The sequence below is a fragment of the Ictalurus furcatus genome, chromosome 1 (assembly GCF_023375685.1).
Source record: "Ictalurus furcatus strain D&B chromosome 1, Billie_1.0, whole genome shotgun sequence".
NCBI classification, from domain to species: Eukaryota; Metazoa; Chordata; class Actinopteri; order Siluriformes; family Ictaluridae; genus Ictalurus; species Ictalurus furcatus.
In genome coordinates, this window is record NC_071255.1 from 31,065,190 (window position 1) to 31,082,812 (window position 17,623).

The following is a 17,623-nucleotide window of genomic DNA, read 5'->3' on the forward strand; positions in this document are numbered from 1 at the left end:
TCACTTTCAACAATTCTGTATAAAACAATATTGAATTTAAAATCTAAATTTAGTATCTAAAGATAAGAATTTGTTTTATTTGTTTTCTAATTTAACTCTTTAAATTCGTTCGCTGTAGCGTTTGTGAAAGGTGTTCAGGTGAAGTTCAAGGATGTCAGCAGAAACGAGTGGCTGTTTTGCTAAACAGAAATATTACCATTATTTAATTTTCTATTTTTTTCCCCCACACATGTAGACAAAAACTTCACAGTAAAATGTAAGTTATGTCCTGGGGAAAATACATTATCGGCCTCTCTCCGGAGCACAAGTAACCTACTGAAGCACCTGACACGGCAACATAGAGAAACACTGTTGAGTGATCCGTGTACATTTTTGTATTACATGTAATAAATCTATGCTTAATAAGTTAAACTTTTTCTTGTTTGACTCAAATTTAAAGAATTAAAAGAGGAGTTTCATTTCTAATGTCCATGTGGTTAAAGTTGATCTGGATTTTAAGAAGTTATCAATAATGAGTAATGTAATTATTTTCCAGACAGAGTAATTAATCAGTCATTTAAGTACAACGTTGATGATGTAATGAGTAATGACTTACCCAACATTGGCCTAGATATATCAATACCTTATTCTTATTCTATTCTTCTGTCCTTTTTCAACTTCTGAGCCATACCGTTTTTGACCCTCCTTCAAGTCAAACTTTTCAACGTTACATTTAAATACTTCTAAGCAATATATAAAACTACTCGCATATTAATTGGTACGTAAATAACATATTTGTAACTCGTTTTTTGACAGAAAGGTCAGACAGAAATTTAGCATCCCAAATTTTCAATATATAAAGCAAGAACTTTTTCCCGGAGGCTAATTTCATGACCTTTCAAGAGAAAAATTTTTGAGCAAATTAAGCACTTCCAAAAATATTCAAGGCCTATGGGGATCCTGCCTATAAAACTGAAGCATCGGTGATAAAGGGGACCAGACTCCGACAGCGGCTTCACCGAGGACATTGAGATGGGAAAGTCATGAAGGTGGTATAAAACCGTAAGCCCTGATTGGGCAGGTTAAAAAGGACAAAAGGGCTGACAGGAAGCCCTCCTCCCTGAGCACGTAGCCCCCACACTGAAAGGAAGCCTGCCAGGGGGACAGGTGGGACCCAGCAGTTCCTCATCAATATGTTTCTAAAACAACAGCAGCAGCCGTGCTTGCTGCTGCTGTATCTCTTCAGAGGGTAGAGGGATTTAGAAGGATTTAGAGCGAGCAAGCGAGCGAGCAAGCGAGCGAGAGAGAGAGAGAGAGAGAGAGAGAGAGAGAGAGCGCGTTTTATGACAGCTTGTACTGTGTTGCTCCTGCGTGTATTTATTCATTTATTCTTTTTTTTTTTTAAATAGGGAGATGGTACCTGTCTCTGGATGATGGCCAGATTGTCGCGTGCTTTGTTCAACAGCTGGTCCAGAACTTTTGGGTCCTCGACATTCCGGTTCTCTCGGAACGCATCACGTACCCTTCGCAGGGTGTACGTCCTGAAAAGAGACAAGACACACAAGCTGCAAATCAGCACTCGGCACAGGCCCATGGGAGCGACAGCTTCAGCCAAAAACGCTAACGTAACTAACAGTGAAGGAAATCTGGCAGGGGCCAATTAGCATGAACACATTGCCACAATGCTGTCTCTACTAGCTTGAATTCATAATGTGCAAATTTAGTTTCATTTGTTGGTCCATTTCGGCTAAAAACAAAACAAAACAAAACAACCCTCCCAATAAGTGTTCACAAGGTTGTACGCAAAAAGTCGAAAATCTCATTTCTCAGTCATGACAGTGTGGCTGGAACACAGTCTCTTTCTTCTCAGAGTGAGGTATTCCTGCAGGAACATTATGCTTTGCTCCTGTCAGCTAACCTGAGAGGAATGTAGTGCCTTTTCAGAGGCTGTTACTATAATACAAGACGAAAATGCGGAAGAGGCTTGTGGGAAATTAACTCGGACATGCTTTCCCATCTCGTGCTGCTGGTCATTAGAGGCAGAGCTCTGTATGGTGAGCGCAGAGTATATACACAACAAATACAACCTTCACTGGCATTATACTTAAACACATGTCCAGTACAGTATTTTCTTTCCAGATCCTGATGTAAAAGATGGAGCCAGAGCACAGGGTCAGCCAGGATCTGACCTCTCACATGTCTGAGCAGTAGCCCAAAGCCTTAACCACTGACACACTACTGTCATTTAGATAGTGACGTGGATGGGGGAAAAAAAAAATAGTCCTCTCTCAATCATTTTCAAGTTACTGCCCATAAATTTGCATTACACAGAAGCCTCGAATGTCACGATCAAAGTTGGAGTGGCTTGTTTCCAGCCATGGTGAACAAAGAGATATTCGACAGCCAGAAATACAGCCTTCTCACATCCCAATGAATGAGGAGAAAGAGAAATAAAGGAGGGGTAGGGGCGAGAGAGAGTGAAAGAGGGAGAGAGAGACGAGAGACAGATGGTAGGCCTAATAGGTTAACAGGAAAGAAAGCAAGAGTGCACATGTCCACACACACACACACACACACTGCAAATCTCATCTGCCGGGGGAAAAAAAAAAGAAGAAGAAGAAAAAAAAAAACTCTACAGATGACAGATGCAAAACTGGGATTTGAGACGGATAAGAAAAAAAAAAAAATCAGCAGTTTGTCGGATAAAAAGCGAGTCATCCTGAACTCGCTCATGGCCTGACTGACAAGCAGCTCAAAGCTAAAGGAAAATAAGCTGAGGGCTTTGTAGCAGTCATCACGTGCATTTGTAAGGTCTGAAGTTCACCCAGTGTCAGCTGTAATGCAGAACAGATCTGCGTCACTGTCCACTACAATAACTGTTCACCTAATTCACTGTCAATGTATCTGAAGCATGTCCAAGTTGATAAATCAGTAAACAAAACGCATTTTATTCTTGTCCAAGTCATAGTGGAGTCACTCTAGGTGGTCTACTCTGTTCCAACCAAGGGCATCACAACGCATGCACACACCTAGGAGCATTAAAACAGTCAGTCAACCTACTGGAACATTTCTGGGAGGTGGGAGGAAAAAGGAGAACCTGGAGGAAACAGGACGAACGTGTAAAATTTCACATAGTATATCGCCTGAGATCAGGATCCAACCTGGAGCTGTGAGGCAGCAACGCTACCCAAATAATCAGCACAACTCAAATACTAAGCACCGTAATACTTGTAAGCTTTCAAAAGTTTATTCTTTATGTAAACAGCAAAGCATTACATTTTTACTGCGTAATTAAGCTCATCATACTTATGTTATAAAATTAGGGAAAGAAAAAGAAAAAAAAAAAAAAAGATTAAAATTTTACAGATCCAAAAGTTACGAAGCCACTTCATAAAACTAAAATAATTCTACAATAGTTTCATGGATTCCATCCATTCATTTTCTGTAGCGCTTATCCTACACAGGGTTGTGGTAGAGACTGGAGCCTCTCCCAGGGAACTCGGGGCACAAGGCGGGGACACCCTGGATGGAGTGCCAACCCATCTCAGGTCACAATCACACCCATTCACACACCCATTCAAGCACTATGGACAATTCAGACATGCCAAACAGCCTACAGCGCATGTCTTTGGATTGTGGGAGGAAACAAGAGTACCTGGAGGAAACCCCAGAAGCACGGGGAGAACATACAAACTCCGTGTCCACAGGGCGGAGTGCAAATTAGTCTGCAGTTAAGAGTGCTTACAGATCTTAACCTTGGACTTTTTGAAAGGAAACATGGCCCCAACAAAAGAGTTGTCCATTGAAACAGTGGAAAGGATTATAAAACCCCTTCAAGAAGGAAATCTGACATGGAGTGTGGCAAAAGATGTCGGTTGTTCCCAGTCAGCTGTGTCTAGAGTTTGGTGAGAGTATAAACAAAATGGGAAGGTTAGAAAAGGAAAACATACGGGTAGATCGAGGAAGACGGCAAATGTCAGGATAGAAAACTCAAAGCGATACGCCTTGAAAATAGAAAAGGCACAACAAAACACTAATGAAAAACAAATGGGCGGGAACATGAGTCAATGTTTGTGACAGAACTGTAAGAAATCGTCTGAAAATCCAAACGAAAACCAGCACTAACACCTAAACTGCAGAAAACAAGGTTACAGTGGGCTAAAGAGAAGCAATCATGGAGTGTGGATGAAAGTGATATTCAGTGATGAATCACGAATCTGCATTGGCCAAGGAGATGATACTGGAACTTTTGTCTGGTGCTGTTCTAATGAAACGTATAAAGATGACCGTCTGAAGAAAACAATCCAATTCCCCCACTCATTTATGATATGGGGTTGCATGTCTGGTAGAGGACCAGGGGAGACCTCAACAGTCAATGCACAGAAATTTTGGACACTTTTCTCATTCCATCAATAGAAAATAGGTTTGGTGTTGATGAGGTCATTGTTCAGGATGATAATGTGTCTTGCCACAGAGCAAAGAGTGTTAAAGCTTTTCTTCAGGACTCAATGACGTGGCCAGCAAACAATCCGGATCTCAATCTGATTGAAATTTTAGGGTGGAAATGAAAAAACTAAATAAATCGGTCCATGACAAGGCTCCATCCTGCAACGCTGATCTGTCAACCACTATTCGAGAAAGTTGGAACCAGCTTGATGGAGAATAGTGTTTTTCATTAGTGAAGTCCACGCCTCAAACAATTCACGCCGTCAGAAAAGCCCGAGGAGGATCGACAAAGAATTTTTCTCTTTTTTTTGCTGATTATTCCATAATATTTTTCCTCAATATCGAGTGATTCCATAGTTTTTTCCTTTTCTTCATCTGGAAATAAAAACACGCCATCGATTAAAACAATTTAATTGAACTTGTTGGAGGTATGTTACACGAAGCTGGAATGTTCAGCTATTAAACCAAAAAAAATATTGTGCGTCATGTTTATTTGCTACGAAGTAAAAAAGCCGGCTGGGCATCCTCGAAGTGTGGCGATACCATCATTTTTGCCAGGGGTTGTAGCTACATCACAAAATATGCAAATATGCTTCAAGAATCAAACGCAAGTGTGGTGCATATAGAGTTGATGAAGTCAACGTCTCGAATCACGTTCGGGTATTTAATTCTCGACTGGGTTGCTGTTACATACCCTTGTGTGTCTGTAAAAGTTCTCATAGCTCCTAGTGTTCTATAGAGTCGACTTGGTATAAAAGTCTAGCCTAATTTTTAACTTTGGCTCTCGCACATGGACCCACACCTACCTGCATGCTTTTTTTTCCTGTAAAAGACGAGGCGTAGTTCTGTGCATCTTTCTCTTGGCAAATATGGGACTGTCAAAGCACTTTATTACTCATTGTCTTTATTTTGTATCTTCTTACTTTAAAATCTAATCTTGTATGACCCTGGTGATTCGACTAGCATTTCACACAATGTGTCTTCTGAGTCCAGGTCACAGTTGTTCATCATCAGCGTAGGAATTCATCCTGATTCATCGACTGCAGTGACGAGTAGCCCCTTCCTCAAACAAACAGAGATATCCAGTCTTCCAAAGAGCCTGGCTACAGAACAAGCGACATGTGACCAGCACATAAACAGCATCGTGTGCTCTTTGAAAACTGACCTACAGACTTATTAGTCACCAAACCAAATTACAGGAAGTATGTTCAGCTCTGTCTTTAACAAACAGATTTGACATTTTCTACACACACTGAACAGCTGAGGGGGGGCGATGAACATGACGTGAATCACATACATGGAATAAATAGAAAAAGCGCCTCTCAAACTGCGAATCTGTTTATCTCCAACATGTAGAGCAGCGTAACCCCTGAACAGTTACACACACAATATATACACACACACACACACACACACACACAGGTGCAGCTCAATAAATTTGAATATCGTGGAAAATTTCGTAATTTAATTCAGAAAGAGAAAAGTTCATATATTCTGGATTCATTACACATAATGGGAAATATTTTAAGCCTTTTTCTCTTTTAATCTTGACGGCTAAAATGACCCGTGTGTAGATATTCCCTACACGTGCAGGGCAGTGGCCTGACGAACAGGACACGAGGTTCATCAGTGTGTAAAGTGATACCAATTAAAGCTCCTTAATATTTAATGAGAACTTCAGTAGGAAACACATGAGGAATGTATTATTAATGAGACCGAGTCGAGTCATTGACGGATTTCAAAGGCTAAATAAGCTGAGTCAGGTCAAAGGGACTGTAGTAGGTGGCAAGGTCATTAAAAAAAAGGAGTTGGAGAGGAGGAATTAGAGCAGGTGAGAAAAGAGAGTAGGGAAGACTTCTGAGATGATTACAAAGTTTAAAAATAAATGAAACCTGTCATGCTTTTGCATCCCCCTCCTTTTTTTAAGAGAGAGATTACAGTGATTTTATATATATATAAAAATAAATATATATATATATATATATATATATATATATATATATATATATATATATATATATATATATATTATAGCCAGGAGTGAGATAACTGTGTGTAATCTGTGAAATGAGGAGAGGAGGTAAGAGGTGAGGAGAAGAAAAGAAGAGAGGAGAAGGGTGGAAAGAGGAGAAGAGAAAGAAGATGAGGAAAGAAGAAGAGAAAAAAAGAGAGGAGAAGAGAAGGAAAAGAAGTAATAAGAAGAAATGAAAGGAGAGGAATGGAGAGGAGAGAAGAGAGTTGAGGAGAGGGTAGAAGAGGAGAATGGATTAGAGGAGAGGGTAGAAGAAGAGAAGGGATTAGAGTAGAGGGTAGAAGAAGAGAAGAGAGGAGGAGAGGAGAAGGGAGGAGTGGAGAAGGAGGAGAGGAGAGGTTAGAAGAAGAGAAGAGAGGAGGAGAGGAGAGGAGAAGGAAGAAGTGGAGAAAGAGGAGAGGGGAAGGAGGAGAGGACAGGGTAGAAGAAGAGAAGGGATTAGAGGAGAGGGTAGAAAAAGAGAAGAGAGGAGGAGAGGAGAGGAGAAGGAAGAAGTGGAGAAGGAGAGGAGAGGAGAAGGAAGAAGTGGAGAAGGAGGAGAGGGAAGAAGAAGAGAAGGGATTATAGGAAAGGGTAGAAGAAGAGAAGAGAGGAGGAGAGGAGAGGAGAAGGAAGAAGTGGAGAAGGAGGAGAGGGGAAGGAGGAGAGGACAGGGTAGAAGAAGAGAAGGGATTAGAGGAGAGGGTAGAAGAAGAGAAGATAGGAGAAGAGGAGAGGAGAAGGAAGAAGTGGAGAAGGAGAGGAGAGGGGAAGGAGGAGAGGAGAGGGAAGAAGAAGAGAAGGGATTAGAGGAGAGGGTAGAAAAAGAGAAGAGAGGAGGTGAGGACAGGAGAAGGGAGGAGTGGAGAAGAAGGAGAGGAGAAGGTAGAGGAAGAGAAGGGATTAGAGGAGAGGGTAGAAGAAGAGAAGCGAGGAGGTGAGGACAGGAGAAGGGAGGAGTGGAGAAGGTAGAGGAAGAGAAGGGATTAGAGGAGAGGGTAGAAGAAGAGAAGAGGAGAGGAGAAGGGATGAGTGGAGAAGGAGGAGAGGAGAGGGTAGAAGAAGAGAAGGGATTAGAGGAGAGGGTAGAGGAAGAGAAGCGAGGAGGAGAGGAGAAGGGAGGAGTGGAGAAGGAGGAGAGGAGAAGGTTGAAGAAGAGAAGAGAGGAGGAGAGGAGAGGAGAAGGGAGGAGCGGAGAAGGAGGAGAGGGTAGAAGAAGAGAACAGAGGAGGGGAGGAGAAGGGAGGAGCGGAGAAGGAGGAGAGGAGAGGGTAGAAGGGATTAGAGGAGAAGGTAAAAGAAGAGAAGAGAGGAGAGGAGAAGATAACAGAAAAAGAGAGTACAGGAGAAGGGAGGAGAGGACAGGGTAGAAGACGATAGGAGAGGAGGGAAGAGGAAAGGAAATGAGAAGAGAGTAGAAGAAAAGAGGTGAGAGTCGAAGAAAAGAATAGGGGAGCGGAGAAGAAAAGAGAGGACAGGAGAAGGGAGGGGACAGCAGAATAAGAAAAGACAGAAGAGGAGAGGAGAAGAGAAATGAGAGGAAAAAGAGGACAGGAAAAGTGAGACGATGCGAGGAGAGGGTAGGAGAGGAGAGGAAAGATGACGAGAGAAGACTGTAGAACAAGAGAAGAGAAGAGGAGAAGCGAAGAGAGGAGAAGAGAAGAGAGGAGAGGAGTCGTGTTCTCTGATACACAGGGGGTCACAATCCCAGAATGCAACCTGGCACAAATACCTCCAGACTTGACCACGACTGCACAGAGGGATCATGGAGGAAAACAGCAGGGAACAAATAGAAGTTTCAGCTCAATTAGGACCAGTGAACTCATTAAGGCCTCACATGACAGATAAATAGAAATGGCTGACGGACTAAATGAAAGGAATAAATTGAGAAGGGCAATGAGAATCACCACACTGCTGCTTCAGCTCCCAGAGGAGACAGCAGAGGACTCCAGCTCCTAATGTCCTTCTGTCCCACGCCATATACAGTGTTCAGCACAGCACAGTGCAATATGGCCACCTGATGTTCCTTTCCCCCAATCTCCACTCTCAATCACCTAATGTGAGATTAATACACACTCGTGCTCTATCGATACTTAACACACGTTTGTATTACAGATGCGCTGATAATAACTTTCTCATCTGAGTGATATCGGCCGATACCGATAACCGATACCGATAGTTCTGCCTTTTATACCTTCTTTTAAACGAATAATAATTAATTCCACAATTCTGAAAGAAATACAAATAAAAACGTTATTCTCTCTATTTCAACAAGTTGTTTCACAGCAACTGGTCTCATGAACACAAAACACATTACTCTTTTTTAATTAACATTAACACTTTAACTAAATTCTGAAGATTAAAGTAAGATTATTAACTTATTGAATGTTATTCATTCATATTAACATCGACTGAATTGTAAAAAACCTCCTGTTAGTCTCACATTCACTCTCCACAAACACAAGCCTTTCTACTTCATCATAAACATCAAACTGGTAATATATAATATCAACTTTTTATATATGAACATTAACTGGATATGAAATATACTACTCTACAAATCTATCTTTCTGTGCAATATATATACCTTTTTTGTCAACTCATCTATCATTTAAATCTTTCACCGGTGTACTGGCCCTTTAATTCAGTGCGAGCAGAGCAGCAAAAAAATTTTTGACTCGACGGTGTGAAATTTCATCAGTGCAGAGATTACAGAGATTACAAACTGCAGTTTCGTCGTCATTCCACACAAGAGACATCATCTTTACACATAGCACGAAATCCATGTGTTTTCCCGCCCTCTTTTGATCGGCGGGATATAATCGGCCCTGATCATCGGATGTTTTTAAACTATCGACCGATAGCGTGAATGATTGCCTTTATCGGCCGATACATCGGTGCATCTCTAGTTTGTATCTATATTGGCGTCTTGTCAGTCATTTTGTAGACACGCCCCCAACACCTCTTTCCATCCTCATGCAGAGAATTTTGCATGTTTTGGGGGTGGAGCTTTGTGTAAATAGGTGAAAATAGGGCGGAGATCTAAAAGAAAATAAAAAAGATTAAAATCTTATTCAACTCCACCCATTTTACTGGTATAGACACATTTTTCACAAATCTTACCTATAAACACACACTCTTGGTGTAATGTTCAAACAAAGCCGGCCTTTTTTGTATTGCGATTTCAAAAGTACAAAACCGTGCGAGTGTGTTCTGTAGGGATAATTTCCTTCCTGATAACTTATTTAGGCAGCACAGAGAACCCGAGTACAGAGCCACACGGCGCAGTTAGATTTAACAGAGGGAGGAGGGTTTTACGTAAGAGCTGCCCTACTTCCATGATTCAGCAGTATATGTAACATCAGTGAAGCCCATCCTTCTCCCCAGAGACAATCCATCTCTGCTTACGTCTCAGTCGCGTCTCTGAAGATCAGTCGTCTCCTTAACCTGAAACAGAATTCAAAAACCTCTCTCTCTCTCTCTCTCTCGCTTTCCATCCGTTACGTATCTCCTTCTGTCTCCCATTCACTCCGTCTCTCCTTTTTACGCTACCACTGCATCATAACTAAGTCTCTCTCTCTCAGCTGTCCTTAGAAATCTAAGATATTCTGTTCACATCCTCTGCTGCCTGATGCTTGAGGCTCTAAGCATGAAGGTAAACAGCCCATCATCTGAAGGTATATCACGCTCTCCAATGGCTCCTCGAAACCCGTTATTTCCACACAGTGAATAATGGCTCTGAATAATTTAGCAGATTTTACTACACAATGCGCCGGCATTGAGAGCAGAGCAGGCCCACAGCGGGTTTCATCTCCTGGAGTACAGTAAAAGCCCAATGTGCATGCAGACACTTCAGCAAAATGAAAATACGTTTCATGACACTTCAAAATAAACAGATCTGAGGATTCATAAGAAAAAGCTTAGTTTTATAAAATACTGTCGATACCCTCCTTTTCCCCTCCCACTGACAAGGTGCAGGAAAAAAAGTGCCTTATTTTGTCAAATAAACTTTAAGAACTGAACGGTTACATAATCAGATGGGGTGTTTCATAATGCATGGTGTAGAAATAATAACAACCATAGAGGACTTTATGAGTTTTTCCACTGGCTTTGGGAATAGTTTATCATCCAATGTCAAATCCTTTAGTCTATAAACAACACAGGGACATCATAATCAGGCTCAGGTTACAGAGCACCTGCATTATTTTGTACACTTTTCTGGTCATAAGATTGAACTTTTAAAGGTTGCAAACTGATTGGCTGTCAGCATTTCCACGTGCTGCTTTCAGCAGAAAAATTACGTTTTGATGCTGGATTTTTGTGATTATGAATACATGTGAGAAAAATATATTTGAAGTATGTTCGCACTGATATAAAAAAAAAAAATTCCTGTAATCCTGGGCGACTAGGAACAGGAAATTGTTCAAACGACTTCCTGTTTCACAGGGGTATAAATATGCATATTTATATACACAGGCCAAATTCCCTTAGTCATTTGTAACAATGGGTAAGACCAAGGAATATAGCTGTGATGTGTGGAAAAAGGTTGTTGAGCTTCACAAAATCTGAAGTGGCTATAAAAAAAAAATAGCACAAGCATTGAAAATGGCCATTTCCACCATCAGGGCAATAATGAAGAAGTTCCAGTCAACTGGAAATGTTATGAATCAACCTGGAATTGGACGCGTGTCTATATTGTCTCAGCACACTGTGAAGAGGATGGTTCAAGTGGACAAAAAATCTCCAAGGATCACAGCTGGAGAATTGCAGAAGTTAGTTGTGTCTTGGGGTCAGAAAGTCTAAAAAAACTACAATCCGAAGTCACCTACATCACCACAAGTTGTTTGGAAGGGTTTCAAGAAATAAGCCTCTACTCTCATCCAAAAGCAAACTCGAGCGTCTTCAGGTTGCCAGACACTACTGGAACTTCAAATGGGATCGGGTTCTATGGTCAGATGAAACCAAAATAAAGATTTTTGGAAATAAACACCAGAGGTGTTTGGTGCACACAGAGAGGTGGCCATATGGAAAAGTACCTCATGCCCACGGTTAAATATGGTGGTGGATCTTTAATGTTTTGGGGCTGTTTTTCTGCTAGAGGACCTGGATAATTTGTTAGATATACATGGCATCATGGACTCTATCAAATATCAACAGATATTAAATTATCCAAATCATACATCAAAATCAACACAAAAATGGTTTACTGACCACAAAATCAAGGTCCTGCCATGGCCATCCCAGTCCCCTGACCTGAAACCCATAGAAAACCTGTGGGCTGAATGGACGAGGAGAATCCACCAGCAAGGACCTCAAAACTGGAAGGATCTGGAGAGATTCTGTATGGAGGAACGGTCTCAGATCCCTTGCCATGTATTCTCCAACCTCATCATGCATTATAGGAGAAAACTCAGAGCTGTTATCTTGCCAAAGGGAGGTAGCACAAAGTATTGACTAAAAGGGTGCCACTAATTGTTGCACACCTATATTTAACGAAGGTATTTTTTTTTTGATAAACCTGTGTTGTGTTTGCAATTGTTTGATATCCATGAGAACAGAGTATTTTTGTGAATTTTCTTTAAAAAAGATCAAAAGTTTAAACAATAAAGACAATTTTACACAGCCTTTTTTAGTCAAATTTACCAAGCGTGCCAATATTAATGGAGGGCACTGTAAGAGAGCAGCATGATGGGGCTGGGATTTGACGTCACTCATGACATTTCGATCGGTAGGCCGATGCCTTTACCACTGAGCTACCTATTGCCCTAACAGCACAGTCGGAGGTTAAACTGCAGCGCTCCGAGGAAAAATGCATGGCATGGACATCGTGGCAGTGTAAGATCATGCATGGACGATTAAATCATTATAACACACAAGCCGTTCACATAGTATAATGTCGTATCGGATGTTGGTATCAAAGACTTAATAAAAAAAATAAAAACAAAAATATTAGCTAGTAAATTACCCGATATCAGTTTTGCTATCGATGCATTCCAATCAAAACAAATTTGGAAAACTAGGCCTGTCTTCATAATTACGTTATCGACTTATTGTACGATATATAGACATGACATCGATCATTTTTGCTGACCCCGATATCCCCCATAAGAACGAATGTCACCAACTTTTCAGCCAATCACGCTGCTTCTATCCTCTCGACTGCTCTAGATCGGTCAAATTAAAATTCACACATCGAATACGCGTTGAATTTACGATGTGTTGAAAGCACTAGCACCGACCTGAATGAAAACGTACTGTTAAAAAAAAAAAAGAAAAAAAAAGGACACGCAAGATGTTAATGCACTAACAGCATTTTTTTTAAGGTGCTATTTTAGTCAGAGTAAAATCGAATAAAGCTAATAAAAATGACATGACGAAACGTTGACTAAATTCAAAGGATATTTTCATCAGAAAGACAAAAAAACTATTTTTTGACATTCCAACTCCAACGTCTGAATATTCATAGGAAGTAAAAGTTCATCGCTCTTTGAAAGGGTGTACCTGCATTATTATGCTGTTATATTATCATTATATCAGTGGTACAAAATGGTCTTAAATGGACAATAATATAGTTTATCGCGAGACAATATATCGTCCAACAGAAGTCGTGACGGGCCAATGAAAAACCCCTCTACACTCTTTCTGTCTTATGGTAATGTCAGTCATACTAATTCAATATGTTTACTTGCTGAAGTTGTTGTCATGGCAATGTACTGCACTCATGTAATAATCTATAATCCAGTACCACTCAAGAACTCCCCAAAATATCCCCATTTAAAAACAAAAACAAAATTTGACCTTTTCTCGATCAGATCAATGAGCATTCTAAACCAGCCTAAGCATGTGTAAACTGGATTAAAACATTAGGCTCACTTTACCATACATGATAGCTTTGTTTTGCTCACAGGTCAGCATGTTTGCTTTGCTTCACATGTTAAAAATCGCATTCCCACAGGTCGAAATATGACCAACACGTCCCACGTTCCTGTTACTGAACATCGATATGGGCTATTTGCCAACCACAACACGCTGCCTCGGCAGTTATCATCTGCAGGAACACACACTGGATGCAGACTCGGTTCTATACACACAGAGCAGCACTGCACACAGTAATAAAACCCAACCACCTGCCGTGACAGACTATTTCATAAGCCACAGGTTATACAGAGCCATCTCTGCCTCAGCATGTTCATCTCTCGTCCCGCTACAGCTCTGATTAATCGTCTTCTCCAGGAGAATCTCTACAAACAGCAGCTAGTTTGAATTCTCACCATGCTCAAGCTGTGTGTGTGTGGAGTAGGTAATTGCTGGTTCTTTCAATTTGGACACTTTCATGTTCCAGAGACCGTCCGAGTGTCGACTTATCGGAAAACGTGAGAACGGATTTTTAAACACTCCAGATTAAAAAGACACAGCGCTAACCAGCAAGACAGTGAATTCATGAATTCATTCTACGTTAGATTCTGAATGACTTTGCTTGCAGGACATCTGATACGTTCGTTCAATTCCTGTCTGGTTGCTTTTCAAAAATGTCTATCAACAGCCAACATGCTGTAACATGAATAGATCAATTCCCACGTGTACCCAATACAGATCTGATGCTGCGCCCCAATTCGTCTAATATCCGTCCTAAATAGTATCTGAGATTAGAATTACTGTCTCCCGAATCGTAGTATGTTGAAATGAGTATCCCAAAGGTACTCGATGGTGTACTTTTCGATTTTCGAACTGTGGATCCATGGACACTTTTTTCAGCTAATACTGCCCACGAATCCTTGTGCGAGGGAGGGAGGGAGGAGTTTTGTGATGGTTTGCTTCCCCCGAATTCAACCTGCAAACATGGTGGACGAATGTAATTGTAAATTTAGAGAGGTGTAAATTAACTATGGAAAAATAAATGAAGTGAATGATGGATTAAATCATATAGTATAAATGATATAAGGAATAATGAATGAAGCAAAGCTGAAATGCAACAAGAAGTCTGTTTATGGTGACGGCGTGCGTAACTAGGCAACAACGTTCTCTTCCGTTATATGTCCCAATACTTGCATATTCTTTTGCTGCACACTCAAACGTATGTAGTTTTTCTACACAAAAACAGTAGCGCATAGTATAAAAAGGCGAATTAGGATGCAGCATGAGTCCATCTTTTAAGTTCGGCTCTACTGAAAGTCATCCTTTCAAATTTTTTCATTCCCAGCCACCGTCAGTCTCCAAAAAGAAGACTACTTAGAAATCCACATCAATTACATTTTTTTTTGATTATTGAAACAATATTTTCATAAGAACTCCGGTGATCCGTTTCTGACGTCCTCGTATTACCTCAGCCGACTCTCTGCAAGCTTTTCTTCGCAAAGATGAAGGAAACGTCTTTCTGCTGTTGTGCAAAGTCCTACATGGACAACCTAAGGATTTGCATTTCCTTAAAAGTTTATGCCCCTTGCTTCAGTGGATAATCTCACCTGGATACTGTAGAACTGCTGCTAGAATCATACAGGCTCATGCTGAACATCCTGTTAACACACTTAGTGCTACTTGTCTTTACTGTTTTACGATTTATAATCCCACTCTCGGTGGCCACTAAGAGGACGATTAGGGTTTAGGAAATTGCTCATTAGGGATCTAAACCTATAGTCGAATTTCTACTTTGTGAAAATGTGTATAGTTAAAAAGCACTATACAAATTAGAATCGGTCTGGTTTGTCAGGTGACGTCACGCGTTCATGCCACAAATGAAGTCAAGGACTAGGATTGGAAACGAACTAGATCCAAGGCGAAACCGAGCCAACGTTTAAACTGGTTGCAGGTAATAAATTAGTGCATGATTACTTTAAAAAAAAAAACAAACAAACAAAAAAAAACCAACTAGGACACCATGCAAATCTGATTAACACAGAGGGTCATAGACACACCTATACACTTGTTCAAATGAGAAAATATGTAATAAGATGTAAATGGTTTTCACAAATATGACATGGCTATCAAGAGCAAACAACCCCATACTGTTTGTACAGCTTAATGATGGCTTGTCACGTGACCTTACAGCATACCAGTGACATCACAACATACTGTAAGCGTGCATTACAAACAATACGATTCAAAATGTCAAGGTATTTCACTGCGTTCAGTAACACTGGTGAAATCCCTCGGATAAGTGATGAAATCTCTCCTAAACACCCAGCTCCCTTGACTACTAACTACTCCATGTCGCTAACAGCATCGACACGCATATCCATTTCGTTACCAAGTGACCTCGTTCTGTGTTTGTGCACGGAACAGCATTTATTCCTCTATCTGCGATTACAACCGAAACGTTATAGTGAAACTTGCACCATTACCTGTAGTTGTACGTAGGAAATTTGCTGCTTTCCCTCAAAAGCATCCGATACAGCGATAACACCTGCGTTCTGCTGGGCGCCGCCATTTTCTCTCACTGTCAAATCAGGACCCCAGATAGCCTTCTAACAGAGTGCCCGAACTAAATGTTAGAAGTTTTATCTACTCTAATGCATTATTGTGTTTTAAAAAAAAGTAATACCATTTTGAAAATTTGTTATTTATAACATTAGTTTAAAAGTAAAATGTATTCTTAGATTAGCAAAATCTTAACCGAGAAAACGCTCTTGATAAAGTTCAGGCGAATGACTGGACCTCTCAAAAACACACCGCTCGACCCTGTAAGAGGTGAGTGTCTAAAATTCATGACAACTGCATAAAGAGGGGTTTAAAGTATTTATTTATTTATTTGTTTTAAATAAAACTTTGACGTTAACAAGAAGCTGGTTTCGCAGTGCTGTGGCATTACCTTTTGCTTTATTGTTGGGCAAAAGCGTGTATGTTTCCTGTGCACTCCTATATGGTCCGCACATGTTCTTGTGCTATGGATCTCCATTGATTACTATCATGGTTAGACATACATAGTGCACTACAGCAAGTGTATAAGGTACCCTATGTAGTGAACTTGTATATAGAGTGCAGATCCATTAAGTATTATTTAGCAACTTTCAGTTAATAAAGCTGTTGAAATTGTGTGGTATGAGTGTATCAGGAACAGCAGTGTTGCTGAAGTTTTAAAACATTACATTATCTTACTGACATCTTTTAATTATTAGACACAGACTGTTTTTTCCCTCTCCCTTTATATACTTTCATATATGTTTACTGTGTTTCACACAAGGTTAAATATGTTTTTATTTTTATTTGTAAATTTTTTAGAGCGGTTTATGTTCGGTTAAACCAAAACCATGCCATTATTTTTTAATGCAAGCTGTTTAAAAGAGAACAGCGGTGTAGGTATTTTTTTGGTTTATTAGTATTCTAGTATACGTGTTCTGATTGATATCCTGAGAAGATGTGGGACAAATTCTTAATTGAAGTGACATTGCAATTACACATGTAAACAATTGCGCTGGTAAAATCTGAAGCACAGCATCATATTCTTGTTTATAAAATTCTTGAGTGTAAATTCTCTCTTTCTTTTTAACTGAAGTATAAAAGTAAAAGTGCAAGAAATGTCTGTCTGTAATCACACACTGATTTTAGTTACTGATGGTAAATTATTGCCTCTTTCACGAAGAAACCGAGGGACATGGGAAAACATTCGCTAAGGCTGGAACAACAGTTTAAATCCTAATCTCTCAGTTGTTAGCTAGCAGGAAAATAACTCCATACAACCATGTTTAATGATGTGCCTTGTTTGTTTTTAAGGACTTTATTTCAACGTTCTGTGAAACAACACAGTTTTACGGTCTGCACTTATATAGCGCTTTTATCCAAAGCACTTTACACTGTGTCTCATTCACCCATTCACACACACACTCACACTCACACACTCACCAATGGTAGCAGAGCTGCCATGCAAGGTGCTAACTTGCCATCGGGAGCAACTTGGGGTTCGGTGTCTTGCCCAAGGACACTTCGGCATGTGGAGTCATGTGGGCCGGGAATCGAACCGCCAACCCTACAATTAGCTGACAACCCGCCCTACCACCTGAGCCACAGCCGCCTAGTTTTTTTTAAACATTTTAAAAGTACTCTTTATTTATCCCGGTCAGGGCCATTGTGGATCTGGAGACTATCCCGGGAACACTGGGTGTGAGATGGGAATGTTTTACACAGATTATGCCTCATTTCCATTAAGGTTAGTTAGCTAGATATCAAACCCTTGCCTTAACCCACGTAAAATAC

At 40.4% G+C, this 17,623-nt stretch overlaps 2 protein-coding genes across 2 annotated transcripts in view; one reads left to right on the top strand and one right to left on the bottom strand.

Annotated features, from left to right (window-relative positions):
- The window catches only part of LOC128614625 (LYR motif-containing protein 4A), a 59,517-nt gene extending 43,652 nt beyond the window's left edge, over positions 1 to 15,865 (bottom strand). Inside the window, exons 1-2 of the mRNA XM_053636106.1 lie at positions 15,775 to 15,865; positions 1,400 to 1,520 (exon numbers count right to left, since the gene is read on the bottom strand). Coding sequence (XP_053492081.1) covers positions 1,400 to 1,520; positions 15,775 to 15,860 — 207 coding nt within the window. The 5' untranslated portion in view covers positions 15,861 to 15,865. The remainder of the gene's footprint in view (positions 1 to 1,399; positions 1,521 to 15,774) is intronic.
- A 228-nt stretch (positions 15,866 to 16,093) lies between these two features.
- The window catches only part of fars2 (phenylalanyl-tRNA synthetase 2, mitochondrial), a 159,463-nt gene continuing 157,933 nt past the window's right edge, over positions 16,094 to 17,623 (top strand). The window contains exon 1 of the mRNA XM_053636064.1: positions 16,094 to 16,120. The gene's annotated coding sequence lies outside the window, so the exon portion shown is untranslated. The remainder of the gene's footprint in view (positions 16,121 to 17,623) is intronic.